The sequence below is a fragment of the Vespa crabro genome, chromosome 1, assembly GCF_910589235.1.
Source record: "Vespa crabro chromosome 1, iyVesCrab1.2, whole genome shotgun sequence".
NCBI classification, from domain to species: Eukaryota; Metazoa; Arthropoda; class Insecta; order Hymenoptera; family Vespidae; genus Vespa; species Vespa crabro.
Window position 1 is genome coordinate 20,715,058 of NC_060955.1, and position 16,938 is coordinate 20,731,995.

The 16,938-nt window shown below is 36.3% G+C and overlaps 1 protein-coding gene across 10 annotated transcripts in view; it reads left to right on the forward strand.

Annotated features, from left to right (window-relative positions):
• Positions 1-16,938, forward strand: part of LOC124425328 (neurogenic protein mastermind-like) — a 165,128-nt gene that overhangs the window by 102,472 nt on the left and 45,718 nt on the right. For 8 of the 10 annotated variants that reach the window (XM_046965552.1, XM_046965568.1, XM_046965584.1 and 5 more), the window contains one exon: positions 13,233-15,134. In XM_046965552.1, coding sequence (XP_046821508.1) covers positions 13,233-15,134 — 1,902 coding nt within the window. The remainder of the gene's footprint in view (positions 1-13,232; positions 15,135-16,938) is intronic. The other 2 variants (XM_046965560.1, XM_046965627.1) reach the window with 1 other exon arrangement.

The window sequence follows — 16,938 nt, forward strand, 5'->3', positions numbered from 1 at the left end:
GAACGAAATGAATATTTATTTAAGGAATAGAATCTTTATGGAGATTAATTAATTACCAGCTATACGTTTTTAAAAAAGAACGAAAGGAAAAAAAACCTCTGTTTGACCCGTTCGTTTGAATTTATACGAATATTCTATACGTGAGACTTTGAAATACGATGCCTTCGATCGAGTCTTCTCTCCCTTTTTCTTCTCCCTCCCTTCCTCTTTCCCCGTTTCCCTTTGTTTGTTCCCTGACGCACGCGAGCCAGACTTGAACGCAAACGAGTCTACTTCTTGAATACTTCCGTTAAGTTTTAATATATTCTCTTAAGTTTGTTGCGTATTGATATATGCGTATTTGAATAATCTTTTGAATTTTCTCTCTCTCTCTCTCTCTCTCTCTTTATTTTTGTTTTCTTTTTCTTTTTTTTTCCTTTTTTACTTTAACGTTATTTATCAAAATCCGTAGTGATTCATCTCATAGAAATATTACGATTGATGGATATTCCTTATGTCGATGTAATAATATATTCAAGATATTCGAAAATTATACATACTTACCTGTCAACGGCAAAACAAGCTAGTTATATTCCTTGAAATGTCAAGAAGAAGGTTATAAGTCAGGTATCATGCTGTTTGTTCAATAATCAATTCGGCGACCTGATGGGAGTCATGCTAAGGAGTCGAAATATTTTGCACGAAAGCTTTGCAAGAGTTAACGTTATGCGTGCTCGATCGTAAGTTTTCTCCTTCTCTTTTTTCTCCTTCTTCTTCTTCTTCTTCTTCTTCTTCTTCTTCTTCTTCTTCTTTACTTTCCTTCGTGCACGGTGAACCAACCTGCATGTCCATACCCCCGAGCTTGCAAGTACCAGAATTTATCGCCACGGTGAAAAGCGCCTCTGCAGATCCCAGAGTACTCTCTCTCTCTCTCTCTCTCTCTCTCTCTCTCTCTTTTTTAGCAGTAACAGAAGCAGCAGCAGCAGCAGCAGCAGCAGCAGCAGCAGCAGCAGCAGCAGCAGCAGCAGCAGCAGCAGCAGCAGCAGTAGCAGCAGTCTGATCGATCTCCGTAGTAGTACTCTTCTTCCTTGTATTTTCTTCTTCACGAGATTCGTAGAAAAATCGTGCCTCGATTTACCTTTGCGGAGAACACATTGATATGCTTTTAAAGCAAAGAAATCCGCTGTTAGCAAGCAATCTTAGTTTTTTTCGATCATGGTCCCTCGATCGTCAATAGAAATGTCGATATATAATATTTTACGATTGATCTTTATTGAAGCTATGTGTTATGTAAAAACAAAAAATAAAGAAGAAAAAGAAAAAGAAAAAAAGAAAAAAGTGATTATACCTCTTTGAATTTTCTTTCGGTGTCTTCCATGTTATTACATAAGCACGTATTAAGCAATTAGAATCATTGGAAAAACAGGTCTGATAAGTGAAGAGAATTTATTAGATCATTCGATGATTCCTCAATACATATATACATATTTATTTATTCAAGAAATTTTCTCGTGCGTCATAGTTTTATATATATATATATATACTTCTTACTTATCGTCCAACAGAATAGAAATAAAATGGATCTATATCCGAAGTTGTGATTAACGTTATAAAATAATTAGTATTATTTCAATACGAAATTCTTTTGAAATTCTACATAATGATTTATTTATTCGATTATCTCGATAGAAGAGGATCGTCGAATTATTTAATTTCGAGTTTTCTTTTTCACGACGTACGATCGTAAGGATTTATATTAAAAAAAAAAAAAAAAAAAAACCAAAAACAAAAAAAAAAAGAAAGAAAAGAAGAAGAAGAAGAAAACGAAGAAAAATAAGAAAAGAAATGAAAAAGTAACAAGAAAAATAAGTTATTTAAGTTATTAATTTCGGCGTAGAAATATTTAATGGGATGATATATTATGACGTTTCACATATATTCCTGTTGAAATGATCGTAGAAACGAAGGAAAGAGTTATTCGTTTATAGTACGTATACCGTTTCCTTTAAGGCGCATAATAAATTAGAAGGAGCGGTGTGTTAAACGAGGTAGAAATAAATGCAGACGGGTTTTCTCGAAGACGAAGTAGCAATGCAATGTAGTCATCGCGATTTTTAACCGGTACGCTTTATCAGAGCGTGATCCTGAAACAATGACGAAAAGAAGGATGACATCCTTGGGCGTATGGCCGTAGAGAAAGAAAGAGTAGCGCGCGTGACAATGCAGTAAATATGCTATTACTGACAAGTATGATGACAAGATTGCACAATGTATTCGTTCTTCTCCGCTCCTACTTATCTCTCTCTCTCTCTCTCCCCCCCCTCCCACCCCCCCCCTCTCTCTCTCTCTCTCTCTCTGTCTATCTGTCTATCTTTTTCTGTTCTTTTCTCGGTTCAAACGACATATTGTGTCTTTGCATAATCATCTTTCGTAATACTAGACTATCGACCATCGTATTTTTATAATTTCATATATATAACAGTGGAATGTAATATGAAAATCATCGATGATTCAAGATCATTATTCTCTTGGGTCCTTACATACAGTATATTTCAAAATGTAATATAACAAATTTTTATTATGTCTAGATTATTTTAAGAAGAAAATAAAAATAACAAAAAAGAAAGAAAGAAAGAAAAGAAAAGAAAAAAAAGAAAGAGAAAAAAAGAAAAACAAAATAAAAGAAGAACAAGAAAAATTTCATATTTTATAATAAATATTAATTTAGAATAAGATAATATTGACGTTAATGTGAAACTGAGAGAGGATTTAGAAACAGAATTCTCTAATCAAAACCTAGTAAATACCATGTACTTAAATACATGGATACATAGAAAGAAAACAATTCAAATTAGTAGGAAGATATTCTTCACTTTGAGATTGAGGTTTCGTTCGGTGGTAGGAATCGTTTACAATGCCGAACGTTTACAACGACGAAACACGTAGAACAGATTTCACAATCGAGGACTCAAACGATAAGATCGAGTTGACCGCTAGCGTTTCTCCTATCGCGTTTATAGCATTTACATGCGTCGCGGTCACGTGATTCCGGTGTGTCTCTGTCGCCGCGCGCGAACGCGATTTGTTATTATAATTAGTGGAATTTGCATGTCAAGGGACTGGCATGTCAAGGGTCTATGGGTTCGGAGCTCGCGTATCGCGACGCGTGCACCTACCTTACGTCTTAATGGTTAATGCTCGCCTTACGTACATATCTGGATAACGGGCCGTATTTCGAGCCAAGTAATTGCATACCCTTCTGTATTATAATTCAAATTAGATATTTTGCATCTCGTCGTTGCTTCATGCTCCTCTACCCTTTTCTTTAAAATTTCTTCTGTTTCTCTCTCTCTCTCTCTCTCTCTCTCTCTCTCTCTCTCTCTCTGTCTCTCTCTCTCCTTTTTTCTTCTCTTCCTTTCCTTCTTCATTTATTTTCTTCAATGATTCCGTCCTATTCTCTTGCTTTGATTATATTACCTTTTTAAAAACTTTGCGAATAAACGCGGAATGTTATTTTATATCTAAAGAAATAATATTTTCTTCTTTATTCTACGTGAAATTTTGTAATTGCAAAACGACCGTACTTTCAAGATGATACCCGTGTAGAAATTATTATGAGAGATCTTGCTTCTTTTCTACGAAATAAAGACGAGAGAGAGAGAGAGAGAGAGAGAGAGAGAGAGAGAGAGAGAGAGAGAGAGAGAGAGAGAGAGAGAGAGAGAGAGAGAGACATAGAGATAAAAGAAATACCTTTGTATTACATCGACCAGAAAGGAATGAAGATGAAAAAAGAAAAAAAATAAACAAAAAAAAACGATTCTATTATTTCGAGTCAACTTCCATTTTTTTATTTTTTTTTTTTTATTTTTTTTTTTTTTTTGGACGAATTTGTAAGAAAGCTTCCGATCGGCGTGTAAAGTTTTCAAGGATGTGAAGCCAGTTGAAGGAAAAAAAAAAAAAAGAAAAGAAACGAGGTCGTCGAGTTCGAGCCAACCTCTCTAGAATTTTTTTCTAAACCTTTGGACGGCCCAGACAATCGGTCAACATTTTACCATCGCCTCTTTCTTTTTCTTTTTTTTTTTTTTTTCCTCGAGTATTCTCGATTATAATCATCGATCTCTTTTTCGAAATTATAATTTCAATTGATTAAAGATTCGTAATATCTTCCGTTTGTCATGAAAGACGCCAATAAAAATTTCGAAAATTTTTAAAGAGCATTGATCTCATCGTTTGCTCATGTAAAATCATTCATTCTAGAATCTAGTAGTTGAGTATTACTAGTTGTCTTCGTTAGACCAGAAACTTAGTTTGCCGCTCGAATTAAGTCGATAAACTGGCAAGGATGGAGAGGTCAAGGTGGGGTCAAACGTTTGCATCGAAGATGCGATTATATTCCTTCCCCTCCCCCTCCCCCCATGCCCATCCCCCTTCCCAATCTCACCTCATCCTCATCTACCAACTCTTCCTTCTTTTAACGATACAACATTTCTTCAATCTCTTTCGTCATTCTTTCTACTTAATTACATTTATTCACACGAACCCAATTAATTAACTCGATCGTCGGCTTCTCTTTCTTCTACCGGTCGAATTTTTCGAACCATCGGGAAGAATCGGCTTTAAAATTTGTCACGATCGTAATCGTGATTGTAATGAATGGACAAAAAAAAAAGAAAAAAGAAGGATCGAAGGAGATTAAAAAGGAAAAGGAAAAGGAAAAGAAAAAAAAAAAAAAAAAACGAAAAAAAGATAAAAGAAAAGAATAAAAAAGGAACAGGCAAATAAGTATCGTGCGATATTGCCGATCGTATTCTCAGTGGACCTTTTCGAATGAACTCGTATCAATAACATAGAGGAGTAATAACTTTGGGAGCAAGGGCTGCCACGCCCTATTAACCACTTCGCTTCCATCGCAATTATAGCACGTACGCCCCTGGCATAACGCGATACCCAGAGGGTTATATATTCACTGCTATCAGATGTATATATACATTTTACATATATAAAGCCATACATAAGCGATTGTATAGGTATGTAACGTTGGGACGTTGGTGGCTTTCCCCACCCTATCTCGATTTAATCCGCGATCCGGATAGAAAAATTCCTTCATGATCGAAAATTAGCCTAAGTCGATCGATAAAATGTAATCGAAGAGTCACGAATTAATCGATCCCTTTACCGTACTTTAGTCTCTTATTCTTTTTCTCTTTCCTTTCACTTTCTTCTCTCTCTCTCTCTCTCTCTCTCTTTCTCTCTCTCTATCTCTATCTCTATCTCTATCTATCTCTTTATTCATATTTAAAGGAATTCGCAGAGAAAATAAAAATAAGTAATAACATGCTGATCCAATATGTTTTCAAGAATTCTCTGTTTAGTGATAAATAATATGTTAAGGTCAAGAATATTCTTGATCGTCCTCCGGCTATTTTTTTCTTGTTTTAGTTTTTTTCTTTTTTTTTTTTTTTTTTTTTTTTTTTTCTCTCTTTATTCTCTTTATAGCTTCATTGGATGGCGAAAGAATGAGCAAAAAGTTTCAATCGTATTCGCGATTTTATAGTTGAAAATGTTCGTTGAAATTTTCTACGATTTATATCTGAATTGATGCCTGGATTGAATAATGAATTATGATTTTTTTTTCACATTGCAAGTAGTATATTCCAGGTGAAATAATAGTTTTCATGAAACATCGAGATGCGGTAGAGAATTCTTTCTTTCTTTTTTTTTTTTTTTCTTTTTTTTTTTCCTACTTTTTTGTTCCTTTTTTTCGTTTTTCTTTCTTAAAATTTGTCGATTATAAAATGGACAATGGTACATTGCTTGAACGAGCTAAATGAAAATCGTGATCTCGCGAAATGACGCGTGGAACTTAACGAACGCGGCTGGCTCGATACATGAAAAGGCCGTACAACGTAAACGATGATAAATCCACTTCTCTCTTTTTTTTTCTTTTTTTTTTTTTCTTTTTTTTTTTTTTTCACCACCACCATCAGCCACGGCCGACGCAATACGTCGGATCGTATTGCTGAGCGTGCTGGCGATGCATTTACATTTGTACGAATAAACATCGTAATTGCATATGTAACCACAACGCACGGACCATCCACGTGTCTCTGCCGATGCGCAGTGAACGTATTGTTTTCTATTTTTCTTTTCTTTTTCTTTTCCTTTTTCTTTTCCTTTGTGTTTCTTTTGTTATTTTTTCTTTTTTTTTTTATTTATTTATTTTTTCCGTTTTTTTTTTCTTCCTCAGAACCTACGAACACTTCATTTAACATCTACTTTTTACGATAGCTGTCGTTAATTCTTTATTCATAAATGAAAAATTTACTTATTACGTATGTAACTACGTGTTTAATTAAAGAAAAAAAAAAAGAAGAAAAAAAAGAAAAGAAAAAGACCGTATGTATAAGTATGAATATACATATGTTTAATAGATCAACACCGGCAATGTAATTTGTATTTTATTGCATCGGGAAACAGTTTTATTAATGACATTTTTCTAAATCATACATCTCTCCTTCTCCGTTAAGGATTTTAAAAATTACTTGAACTATTTAAGATACTAATTAAAAAGTAAAAGTGTGGTAAGAAGGAAGAATTTTTTTTTTCCTTTCTTTTTTTATTATTATCAAACTAATATCAAAAAATATCAAGAAACATATTGCGATATTTTCGTATGTTATATAGCGGCATCAATGTGTTCAATAATTAATTCAAATTAATATATATAACTATACACACACATGCACGTACATACTCATGCATACACACCATATATATATATATATATATGTATATTATAGTTGTGTGTGTGTATTTATATAGTTCATTTCTTTAAATTAGAATTTAGATTAGAGTGATTCTCACAGTTGGAATGATTTCATCCTTTATGGGTTTTAAATTTGTGATGTAAAATGCAGATAGAAACAAGGGAATCCGATAGATCTATTAGTATTCCAGAAAGGAAACGATACGAAACGACGAAGAGCGGCTTTCAAACTGGAACAGATCCGCGTTAGATAGTCGATAGAATCGATACTCTGAGTTCTTTTTCTTTCTTTCCTTCTTTCTTTCTTTCTTTCTTTCTATCATTCTTTCTTCCTCTTTCTCTCTTTCAATCGTAGAGCATTGAAAACGGGATCTGAATATGTTTCTAAGTCGATGGATTATCCTGAAAGGAGCGATTATGTAAAGCGCCGTTGGTTACGCAAGAAGCACTGGCCGCAGCGCGCCCGTTCGAGAGACATTACGATTTTTCTACGCTAATCGCATCGCTTAAAACGGTAAACCGTTCGCTCGGACAACGGAGCACGATTATACGCTTTTCCTCCGTCAATTTCATTTTTTCCTTTCTTTCATCTTTTCATTTTTCCTACGTATCGTCTTCCATAACGCGCCATCGAATAATATAAAAAAGTACGATTTTTATTATTAAATATATGATAATATGATATATATCAATCTCCGAAGCTTCTCATCGGATTTAATAACAACAATATTATAATACACCGATATGGTTTTTATACAAATGAATTTCTATTTGCATTTTCTATAAAATTATTTTTATTAATTAATTACGAATATAATAACATTGTAATGAATTCATTTTCATAATTTATACGATTATACTGACATTAACATAAAATTTATTATATATTTCATTTACATATATATATATATATATATATATAAACAAAATATATATATATATATAAACAGAAAAATATGACTTTCCGATAAGCATCATAAAACGATCGAAGTCGAACTTATCAAACTTATGCTCGTACAAGAGAATTATTAAAATGCGTAACGTCGTTCAGCGATAATAACTTTTTTTTAAACGATAACAAAAGAGTCAGACCTACGTATTCTTGAATTCGTATTCGCATTTCATTCGATTCGCTAATTAACACACAACGTAGGTACAAAAGCGCGATTCGTTCGAATAGATAAGCATTGCATTATAAAATACGAATTCGAATCGTGTTTAGACTGGCGAATAATGCGGACGATATGCTCTTTTAACTTTAATTTTTTTTTTTTCTATCGTATCTTCAAAGTCGAGAGTATGAATAATAATTAAAGAAAAAGGAAAAACAAGAAAAAAAGAAACAAAAAAAAAAGAAAGAAGAAAAAGAAGAGAAAAGTAGAAAAGAGAGAAAAATGAAAGATGTTGATGTAAACATTTAATCGCAATTTGCGCGGCTATCAAACGTTTAAAAATCGAACGTATAAAATAGCATGATGATAATAATAATAATAATAATAATAATAATAATAATAATAATAATAATAATAATAATAATAATAGAATTCGTAAGATGATTTTTATTACCATCCGTTGCGACGTAAGAAAGGAATTCAGCGTTGAAAGTCGAAAGTTGATAATAATTGATTGATAGACACGGAAGGAGGAGTTTGAAGTCGTTTCTTGTCCAGCATTTGGGTCGTGTTAACGCTCCTAACTAGTTGGTATTAACGAAACGTGACGCTAGATAAACCGGCGTATCCACCCACGCGTGCGACCCCCCGCTGGTAAACTGCGTCAAGGTTAGTCGTTCTTATTCCAACGCTTTTGACGTTCTCAATCTAAACGAGATTCGACTATTCGCTCTATAATTTTTCTAGTTGTTATAATGATAATCACGTATAATATATTTAGTTATCTTTTTTATCTTTTTTTATCTTTTTTTATCTTTCTTTTTTTTTTTTTTTTTCTTTTTTTTCTACCATTATCGTCGTCGTCGATAAAAAATGAAAAAAAAGTCGCACATTTTTAGATCTCTCCTTTTTCTTCGTTTTTTTTTTTTTTTTTTTTTTTTCATTTTCCTTCCCCCGAATAAGATTCATTCTCTTATATCTTATTAAAAAAAAAAACAACAAAAAATAGACAATACTTTGGTCTTAATAGACATTTAAGCGATCGTTTCTTTTAATCGAATGAAGTCTTCCTAGAGACAGTTTATTTAGATTCAACGAGAAACGAAAATACGTTCGTTAGAAGTCGTTTCGAATGTTTAAGTGACTTCATCTTTTATAAACTTGAACACTCAAGTTGAGTGTACATTTCTGTATTATTACATTTTTGTATTATTACGTATATATATATATATATATATATATATATATATATATATACACATATATTTACATAGAGTTTGATAGGAAAATAATATTTAATTATGCTAATTATTTAATTATATTTTGTAAGACTTATCAGATTTTCTATATCAAAGAATTTTATTTTTCTAATTTCATCGTCGTTATCACTAAATGGCATCATCGCTAGATGATTATTTTTTTTTTTTTTTTTTACATCTTAACTATGAATAATATTTGAAGTACAGAGACTTTAGTCGATGGATATTTATGACTAATAGATATTTTTCAAGCACGGCGATTGGCTTACCGAAAAATTGAAAAGATCCTTCGTATACCTGAAGAATAAAACAACAGATGGTACGATACCTACGATAAGGCAAACCAATTGTCAAGACAAATAACTGACAACTTTAAATAGAGAAAACTTCCATGACCATTATATTTTTACCCACATTAGGGAAAATATTGGGTATATACCATCCCCTTTCTTAAACTTTCTCTAACTTTCTACAATGTCCCTTTAAAATAACAGTGTTGTTGCAATCGTAGAAGGAATAACGTGAGTCAGTCGCAATATGATCTTCGAACTGTGATCATCTTTGTTCTGTGCGAATTAATAAATATTATTTAACTTAATTAAACTTAATTTAACTTTATTTAACTTATTTAAATAATAAATATTATTTAAATTAATTTTATATAAATTTAATAATTATTATTTAATGTTAAACAAGAATAGTGAAAGAAAAAAAGTAAATACTGAAACTAAAGTGATACAAAAATAAAGTGAAAAGTTGTAATGAATTTTTATGAATTTGTGATATAATGGAGGAGAAATATAAAAATTTTTTCCCATCGTATTTTTTCAATAGAAGTCCCTCGCCAAAGAATAAGTATATATATTGGCAAAAGGTAATTTGCGTTTATCGATATATATATATATATATATATATATATATATATATATATATGCATATCAATAATTCGAGTAGAGTCATTTAATCTAAATACCGTTATTGATAATTGCAAATAAATTCTCACAATATCAATAGTTATATCAAATGTACGAATACATGGTCGGAATCGTGAAAAAGTTTATGGAAGTTTATCGTCGTAGTCGATTTATTTCTTTCTATTTTTTTTGCTTTTTTTTTTTTCGTTTTTGTTTTTGTTCTTTTCTTTTCTTTTCCTTTCCGTAAGTAAAAAGATTCGAAATATCTCTGAAATCGTTAAGTTTCTTATTCGAAATTCTTATGAGATTGGCTTATGATAGAAGTTTTCTAAACGAGCGTTCCAAACGTCACTCGCGAGCTTTGCTTTCCCGTTCGATCTCGGACGGTCGAGGTTGCTCTTCGATACGATAGTAGAGGAACTCGAGGAAAGTAATTAATTCGAGAGAAGAGGAATTCCATTTAAAATTCCCTTTTTTGCATAAGCCCTATAAACGGGGGAAAGGTATGGGCTAGTAGAGGAATAGAAATGTAGAACGGATATTGACACGAGCACAGGAGAAGACTTAGAAGCAGCGTTATCTGTCAACCAGCAGTGCACATTTCGTCCTGTGAAATTGCTTCTCAAAAAGCTGGCAGAGCTTTCCAGTCCGAAGCCCTTTTCCCAGCTTCGCTTCCATTTCTCTCTCTCTCTCTCTCTCTCTCTCTCTCTCTCTCTCTCTCTCTCTCTCTTTCTCTGCCTCTCGACCTATATAATATAAAACGCGAGTTGCCTCTCCAATATCTCTTTTCTCCGTCGTCGCCTGTACGGCAGCTGACATTCTCGATGCAATTCTTTTCTGCCGCAGTACCTTTTCTTCTACAAAGCGGTCACTGCGCGTCAAAACTAATCAAAATGGAAAGAAAAAAAAAAAAAAAAAAAAAAAAAAGAAAGAAAAAGGGAGGGTGGGAGGGTAAACAAAAAGAAGAAACAAACTGGGGAAGCAATTGCTTTACGAAATCTTACATCCAATAGCCGATTTTGCCTTTCCCTTTCTCTAATCTCTTTTTTTTTTTTAATCGGATAGGAAAAGTCATCGGACGAATTAGATTTTATATTTAGCGATAAAGTATCTCTACGATACTTTCATAAGTATCGTTGAATTCGAATAAATGTTTTTTTCTCTTCTTTCTTTTCTTCTTCTTCCGTTTTTTTTTCTTCTTTTTTTTTTTTTTTTTCTTTCTTCTTCTTTTTTTAACAGCCGTAGCAAAAGATCTTAGAAAGATAGAAACTTTGTTTTATATCACGTGTATATTTCTATCGTGTTGATATTTCTAAGAAAATCTTTAGATTCTCACGAATATTCAATTTCATTTCATTATGAATACTTTTGTTACATCGATCCAAGGATTAACTTATTCTAGGCGAACGAAAACGATTACTTTACGTCGCAAAATCCTTCGGGTCTTTGTCAAGGCGAAAAAATGTACACGGTCGAAGGTTGAAAGAATATTGTGTTACACGTGCAAGAGACACGAGATTAGAAGGTATAAAAGAGAGAAAAAGACAGAGAGAGAGAGAGAGAGAGAGAGAGAGAGAGAGAGAGAGAGAGAGTAAGAAGTAATACGAGAAATAGCGACGGAAATGAAGAACGTTCGATTCGTTGTTATAAAGGGTAATACGTATTATCGACGTGTGCGAAGTTACTCAACTTCAAATCATGAAAGAAAGCATGGATGGATGTTCACCTATATAGAACAATGCAACGGTTTGAACCGCGAATATCTCGAGTAGAGCGCATTCGGAAAAACTTTTTCCAATCTCATTTTTTTCCTTTCTTCTCTTTCTCTTTACCATTCTATCTTTTGCTATATCTCGATATCGAACAACTTCTTCATATTTTCATCGAACTCTATTTCGATCCATCCATTGCTCTGATGATATGGCAAAACGTGTATATTTAAAAAAAAAAAAAAATCTCTTTTTTGTTCTATTTCATATTAACATTGTAAATGATGTGAAATAGTTAGACAAAGTGATGAACTTTTAATACTTCAATGATTTTAAATTTGTTAAATTAATCTTTTTTTTTTTTTTTTTTTTTGATTAGAAAAAAAAAATTGAAATTACTTTCATTATCACCGATAATAAATAATCGAGCTTTTTTATAAATCGTTTCTGCAAAACAAAAAATTTGACGTTCGTCAAGGATAAGTTTCACGTAAATATTCGATACGCGTGCATATGCGCGAAGGACAAGTGGGAGAACAATCGAAAGAAAATAAAAGGCACACCATCGTTTCTAACGACCGAGATTTACGTGTCATGCAAGGAATCAGGATTCCGAAGTTGAAACGATCAGTAGTGGTTAGTTGATTCCCACCGGTGGTCGACGGAGAGGAACGCGAATGTCCCTTTTCTTTGTACAAAGATAGTTGGTAGAAAAAGCTTTGAAAAGGTATTGACAGGTACGGTGAGAAATTGTCAGGTTAATTGGAAAAAAAAATTCTGTGAAACGACTTTGCCACGAGAGCCGTGGACACCGCGTTGTTTGACTCTGCGGATCGGGAGTTAAGTATCCTGCACTAACCGGTTGCGGACTACCTTCGTGACGAGTAAAAAGCACGAAGTACCAGCAAGCTAAACGCGCCGCCGCTTCTTTTTGACCCGATCGCAAAGAAGATGGTACCTTCTTTCCGAGCTTTATTTTACTTCATTAACTTCACGTAATAATGAAACATTATTAGAAATTTAATGACCGTAAGTTATACAGGGAATGTGTTATCTTCTTTCATTTTTCTTCTTTGTTTTTTTTTGTTTGTTTGTTTGTTTGTTTTTTCCCCGGTCCACCCCCTCGGCCCGTCCATATCTCATCAAAAAATGTATCATAAAATCATTTTTATTTTTTAAAGTGCATCGGGCAGAATATGGAAAATACCAGGGTGTATAAATATTTGTATTTCGCTTTAACGTCCGCGCGCTTCGATACGCGAACGAACGAGTTCGATAAACACAGATTCGATATATGATTACGTTACAACCTACGTACGTAATTCATGGATTCCATTATACAGAAATTGGAGATTTAATTAGTACTTTCCAATTGAAGAAATAATAATAATTCGACCATTTCCGTAGAGACGATATTGGACGTGTATTGTTTATATCGAATCTCTGCTTTGGAAAATGAAATCGATATCAATCGTAATTTATTCTTGTTCCAGCAGCAGAAATTCTTAAAGAGAACGGCCGAGGAGTTGGAGGCAAGCGGGGGTGGCGGAGGCGACGGAGGATTCGGCGAGCCACCGGTAAAGCTACAATGCACGCAAGCCCAGCATCAGCATCAAGCGCAGCTTACCAGCGGTGGCGGAGGAGGAGGAGGCGGAGCCGGAGGTGGTGGGCCTCATCACGGCCACGGGCAGCATCAGCCCGGAAACGGTGCGAACTCGACGGGTCCGAACGGACCAGGTAGCGGAGCTGGTGGAGGCGGAGGTGGCGGCGGAAGCGGTGGAGGTGGTGGTGGCGGTGGTGGGGGTGGAAACGAAGGTCTGACCAAGTTCTCCGTCGAGATCGTTCAACAACTGGAGTTCACGACCTCGGCCGCGAACTCTCAGGCACAGCAAATATCGACGAACGTGACGGTGAAGGCATTGACGAACGCTTCCGTGAAAAGCGATTTATTGAACGCCTCGTCCTCGCCTAAGCCGGACCCGAACGGCGGCGGTGGCGGAACTGGAGGCGGTGGCGGTGGTGGAGGTGGTGGGAATGTTAGGACACAGCCGGGAAATGGAACCGGTGGAGCTGGTGGTCCAGGCGGGCCTGGTGGTGCTGGCGCCGCAGGTGCCACGGATGGAATCGGTTGCGTCGACATCGCTAATCTCGTCGAGTGCAAACAAGAACCCGATAACGAATTCGTCGATCTTGAACAGTGCGCCGCCGCCTTGGAAAAGGACGCGGCAGTGAACGGAGCCGGTTTCCCTGGCTTTTCTGATTTCATGGGTGACGACACCGGCGACGAGATCATTACATCGGACGCTTTTAAAGATCTCATCTCGGAAATTTCGGACTTCCATCCGGAATTCATGAAAGACTTTGATTTTGAGGACAAAAGCGTAGACGCGTTGGCGAACAACGCGGCAGCTGCCGTCGCGAATGCTGCCGCCGTCGCAACCGCAGCGGCCGTAGCTGCTGTAACTAATGGAAATAATCCTAATAACAATGGAATGAACAACGGACAGATCAAGATCGAAGACGACAAGGATACTATTCACCATCAACAGCAACAACAGCAACAACAGCAACAACAGCAACAGCAACAACAGCAGCAGCAACATGGGAACAGTAATAATAACAACGGTGTGAATAACGGTACGACCGCCAATAACGGCAACGCGTTACCTGCCAATTCCAGTCCAAGTGCGCTCGCCTCCTCTCAGTATTCCCCCGCCCGACTACCTTACTCCGGTCTAGACTTTAAGTCCGAAATGAGCCCGGCAGCTCAGACGCTCAAACAGATGGCCGAGCAGCATCAGCACAAGAGTCAGCAGCTAGGCCTTGGCGGTTTCAATCCGACAGCAGCGGCAGCCGCAGCTGCAGCGGCTGCTAGAGGACCAGCGGCTAGATCACCTTATGCCGAATTTTCTCAATTTACCGGAGCTTCGGACTATTTGGGTAGTCCAGGAAGCACAGCACCTCCGGGTGGACAAAATCAAACTCCAGGATCTGGTACCGGATCGTATCACAAGAACAATGGCGCAACCGGTTTCCAAAGTCAACAAACAAACGACATGTTCGTCAGTTCCCAAACACAATTTGCCCCCGGCTTGCCGGACATGAAGAGATCACAACCAAACGCGGGTGGTAAGCCGAGTATGCTGGGACCAAGTGGTGGCTATAAACAACAATATTCTCCTTATGGAAGTCCAGGCTCTATGCCGAATCACGGTAGTCCAGGATATCCACTACCTCCGAGAGGATCGCAAAGCGGTGGTCCTAATCAAACCGGATCTCAAGGACCTTTTACCAGCTCCACACCACCAAGACCTCCCTCGGGACCTGGTACCTCTACATTGCAGATTAATCAAGCGCAACAACTGCACATTAGTAATCCGGGACATCAGATTCAGGTCGGTCAATTTAAATTTATTAAATTTCTCTCTTATTATATAATTTATACCATTTAAATAGTCGACAAGTTGAAACGAAGAAAACAAAAACCGCGAATGATCGAATCGACTAATTCACATTAATCCAAATTATATTTACAAGTGAGAACTACGTTTCCTCATTATCCCATATTATCTCATATCTGAGATTTTTCTAAAACTAATATTTTCCCTTGAACGAACGACAAATAAAAACATATAACATCGCGAGAAGGATATCGTACTCGTAGTCGTATGATATCTGTTGCGTCGCGACAATGCGTCTATTTTTGTAGGTGGGATCGGTCGTTTGGGGTAGGAGAAAAAGGGGTGACGATAGTCGGTCGTAGTAGCATCGACGGTAGATAGCATAGTAGTAGTGATATTGGTAGTGGTGGTGGTAGAAGTGGGTAGTGGTAGTGGTGGTGGTAGTAGTGGGTAGTAGGTAGTGGTAGTGGTGGTGGTAGTAGTGGGTAGTAGGTAGTGGTAGTGGTGATGGTGGTGGTGGTGGTCGAAGACTGTGAAAATGGGTGGCGTCGTCGGACCGTCACGAGGGCGCCGCGACGCGCAACAAGTAGTCTAACCCTCCCTTTCTCCCTTCTACTTTGACATCACTACTACCACTACCAACTTTACCACCACCGATACCACAACCATCGGCGTTACTACCCCCCTAATGTCGCCCTCCGCTCTTTATAAATTTTCCCTCTCACTATTTCCCCTACTCTTCTCGAGGCTTGGTCTAACGTATAGGAGCGCGAGCGCGCGCACGCATGAGTATGAGAGGGAGAGAAAGTTAAGGGTGAGAGGTGCATGGCCGTGCGCAGCCGGCGTCGCGACGCCACCGTCTGCTCGATTTACCCTGCGCCTGCAATCCGCGTCAATACGCTTGGCTTGCCGCTCGCAAAATTCTGCGCTCGCGGTAATCTACGCGTCGATGCTCGGACGGGGTCGACCACGAAAGCTATGTTGTGATAAAGAGAGAGAGAGAGAGAAAGAGGGGGGGGAGGGGGATAGATGAGAAGGAGTAGGAGTAGGAGTAGTAGTAGTAATAGGAGCATGAGAAGGAGGAGGATGCGGAGCAGTAGTAGTAGGAGGAGAAAAAGAAGGAGGAGGACGAGAAGTTATTTAAATCTTCGCTCGACGCTATTCTCGCGCCAAGTATCTATTTGCGAATACGATTTTAATACGACTAAGCAGACGCATTGAAGATTTTCTTTAATTGGTCGTAGAAAATCGTTTCTTCGTTTATGTCTTCATAAATTTCTTTCTTACGTTATACGTTAGACCTTAGTTTTATTATCTTGAAAAATTATGGATTGAAATCGTATGAATTCTCAGTATTCTCTATCGATAAATCATTTCCATCATATTCACAACGTTATTATTTATATTATATTGTTTTATACAATGAATTTTTATGATCTCGCAATAATCATTTTTAACTACAATATAAAACCTCGTTGAGTCGTTAGATTTACAATGTGATTTCGACGTGACATTTGACGATGACGTGATAAATGATTTGCTACGATATTTAATAACGAATTATATTATATAATATATAATAACGAATTATACCATCGATATACCCCTTGAATTTGTTCTTCGTAACGAGACTAAAGAAAGAAAGGAAAAAAAAAGAAGCAACTTTATGGAACGAATGAAAATTTTAATATTTTAATGAAAGTCACGAGAAACAACGGAGACTGTTCCAGATGTTTAAACATCCTACTTGAACTACGCTTATGAATAATAATTTATTTTTTATCGAGATATCGGATAG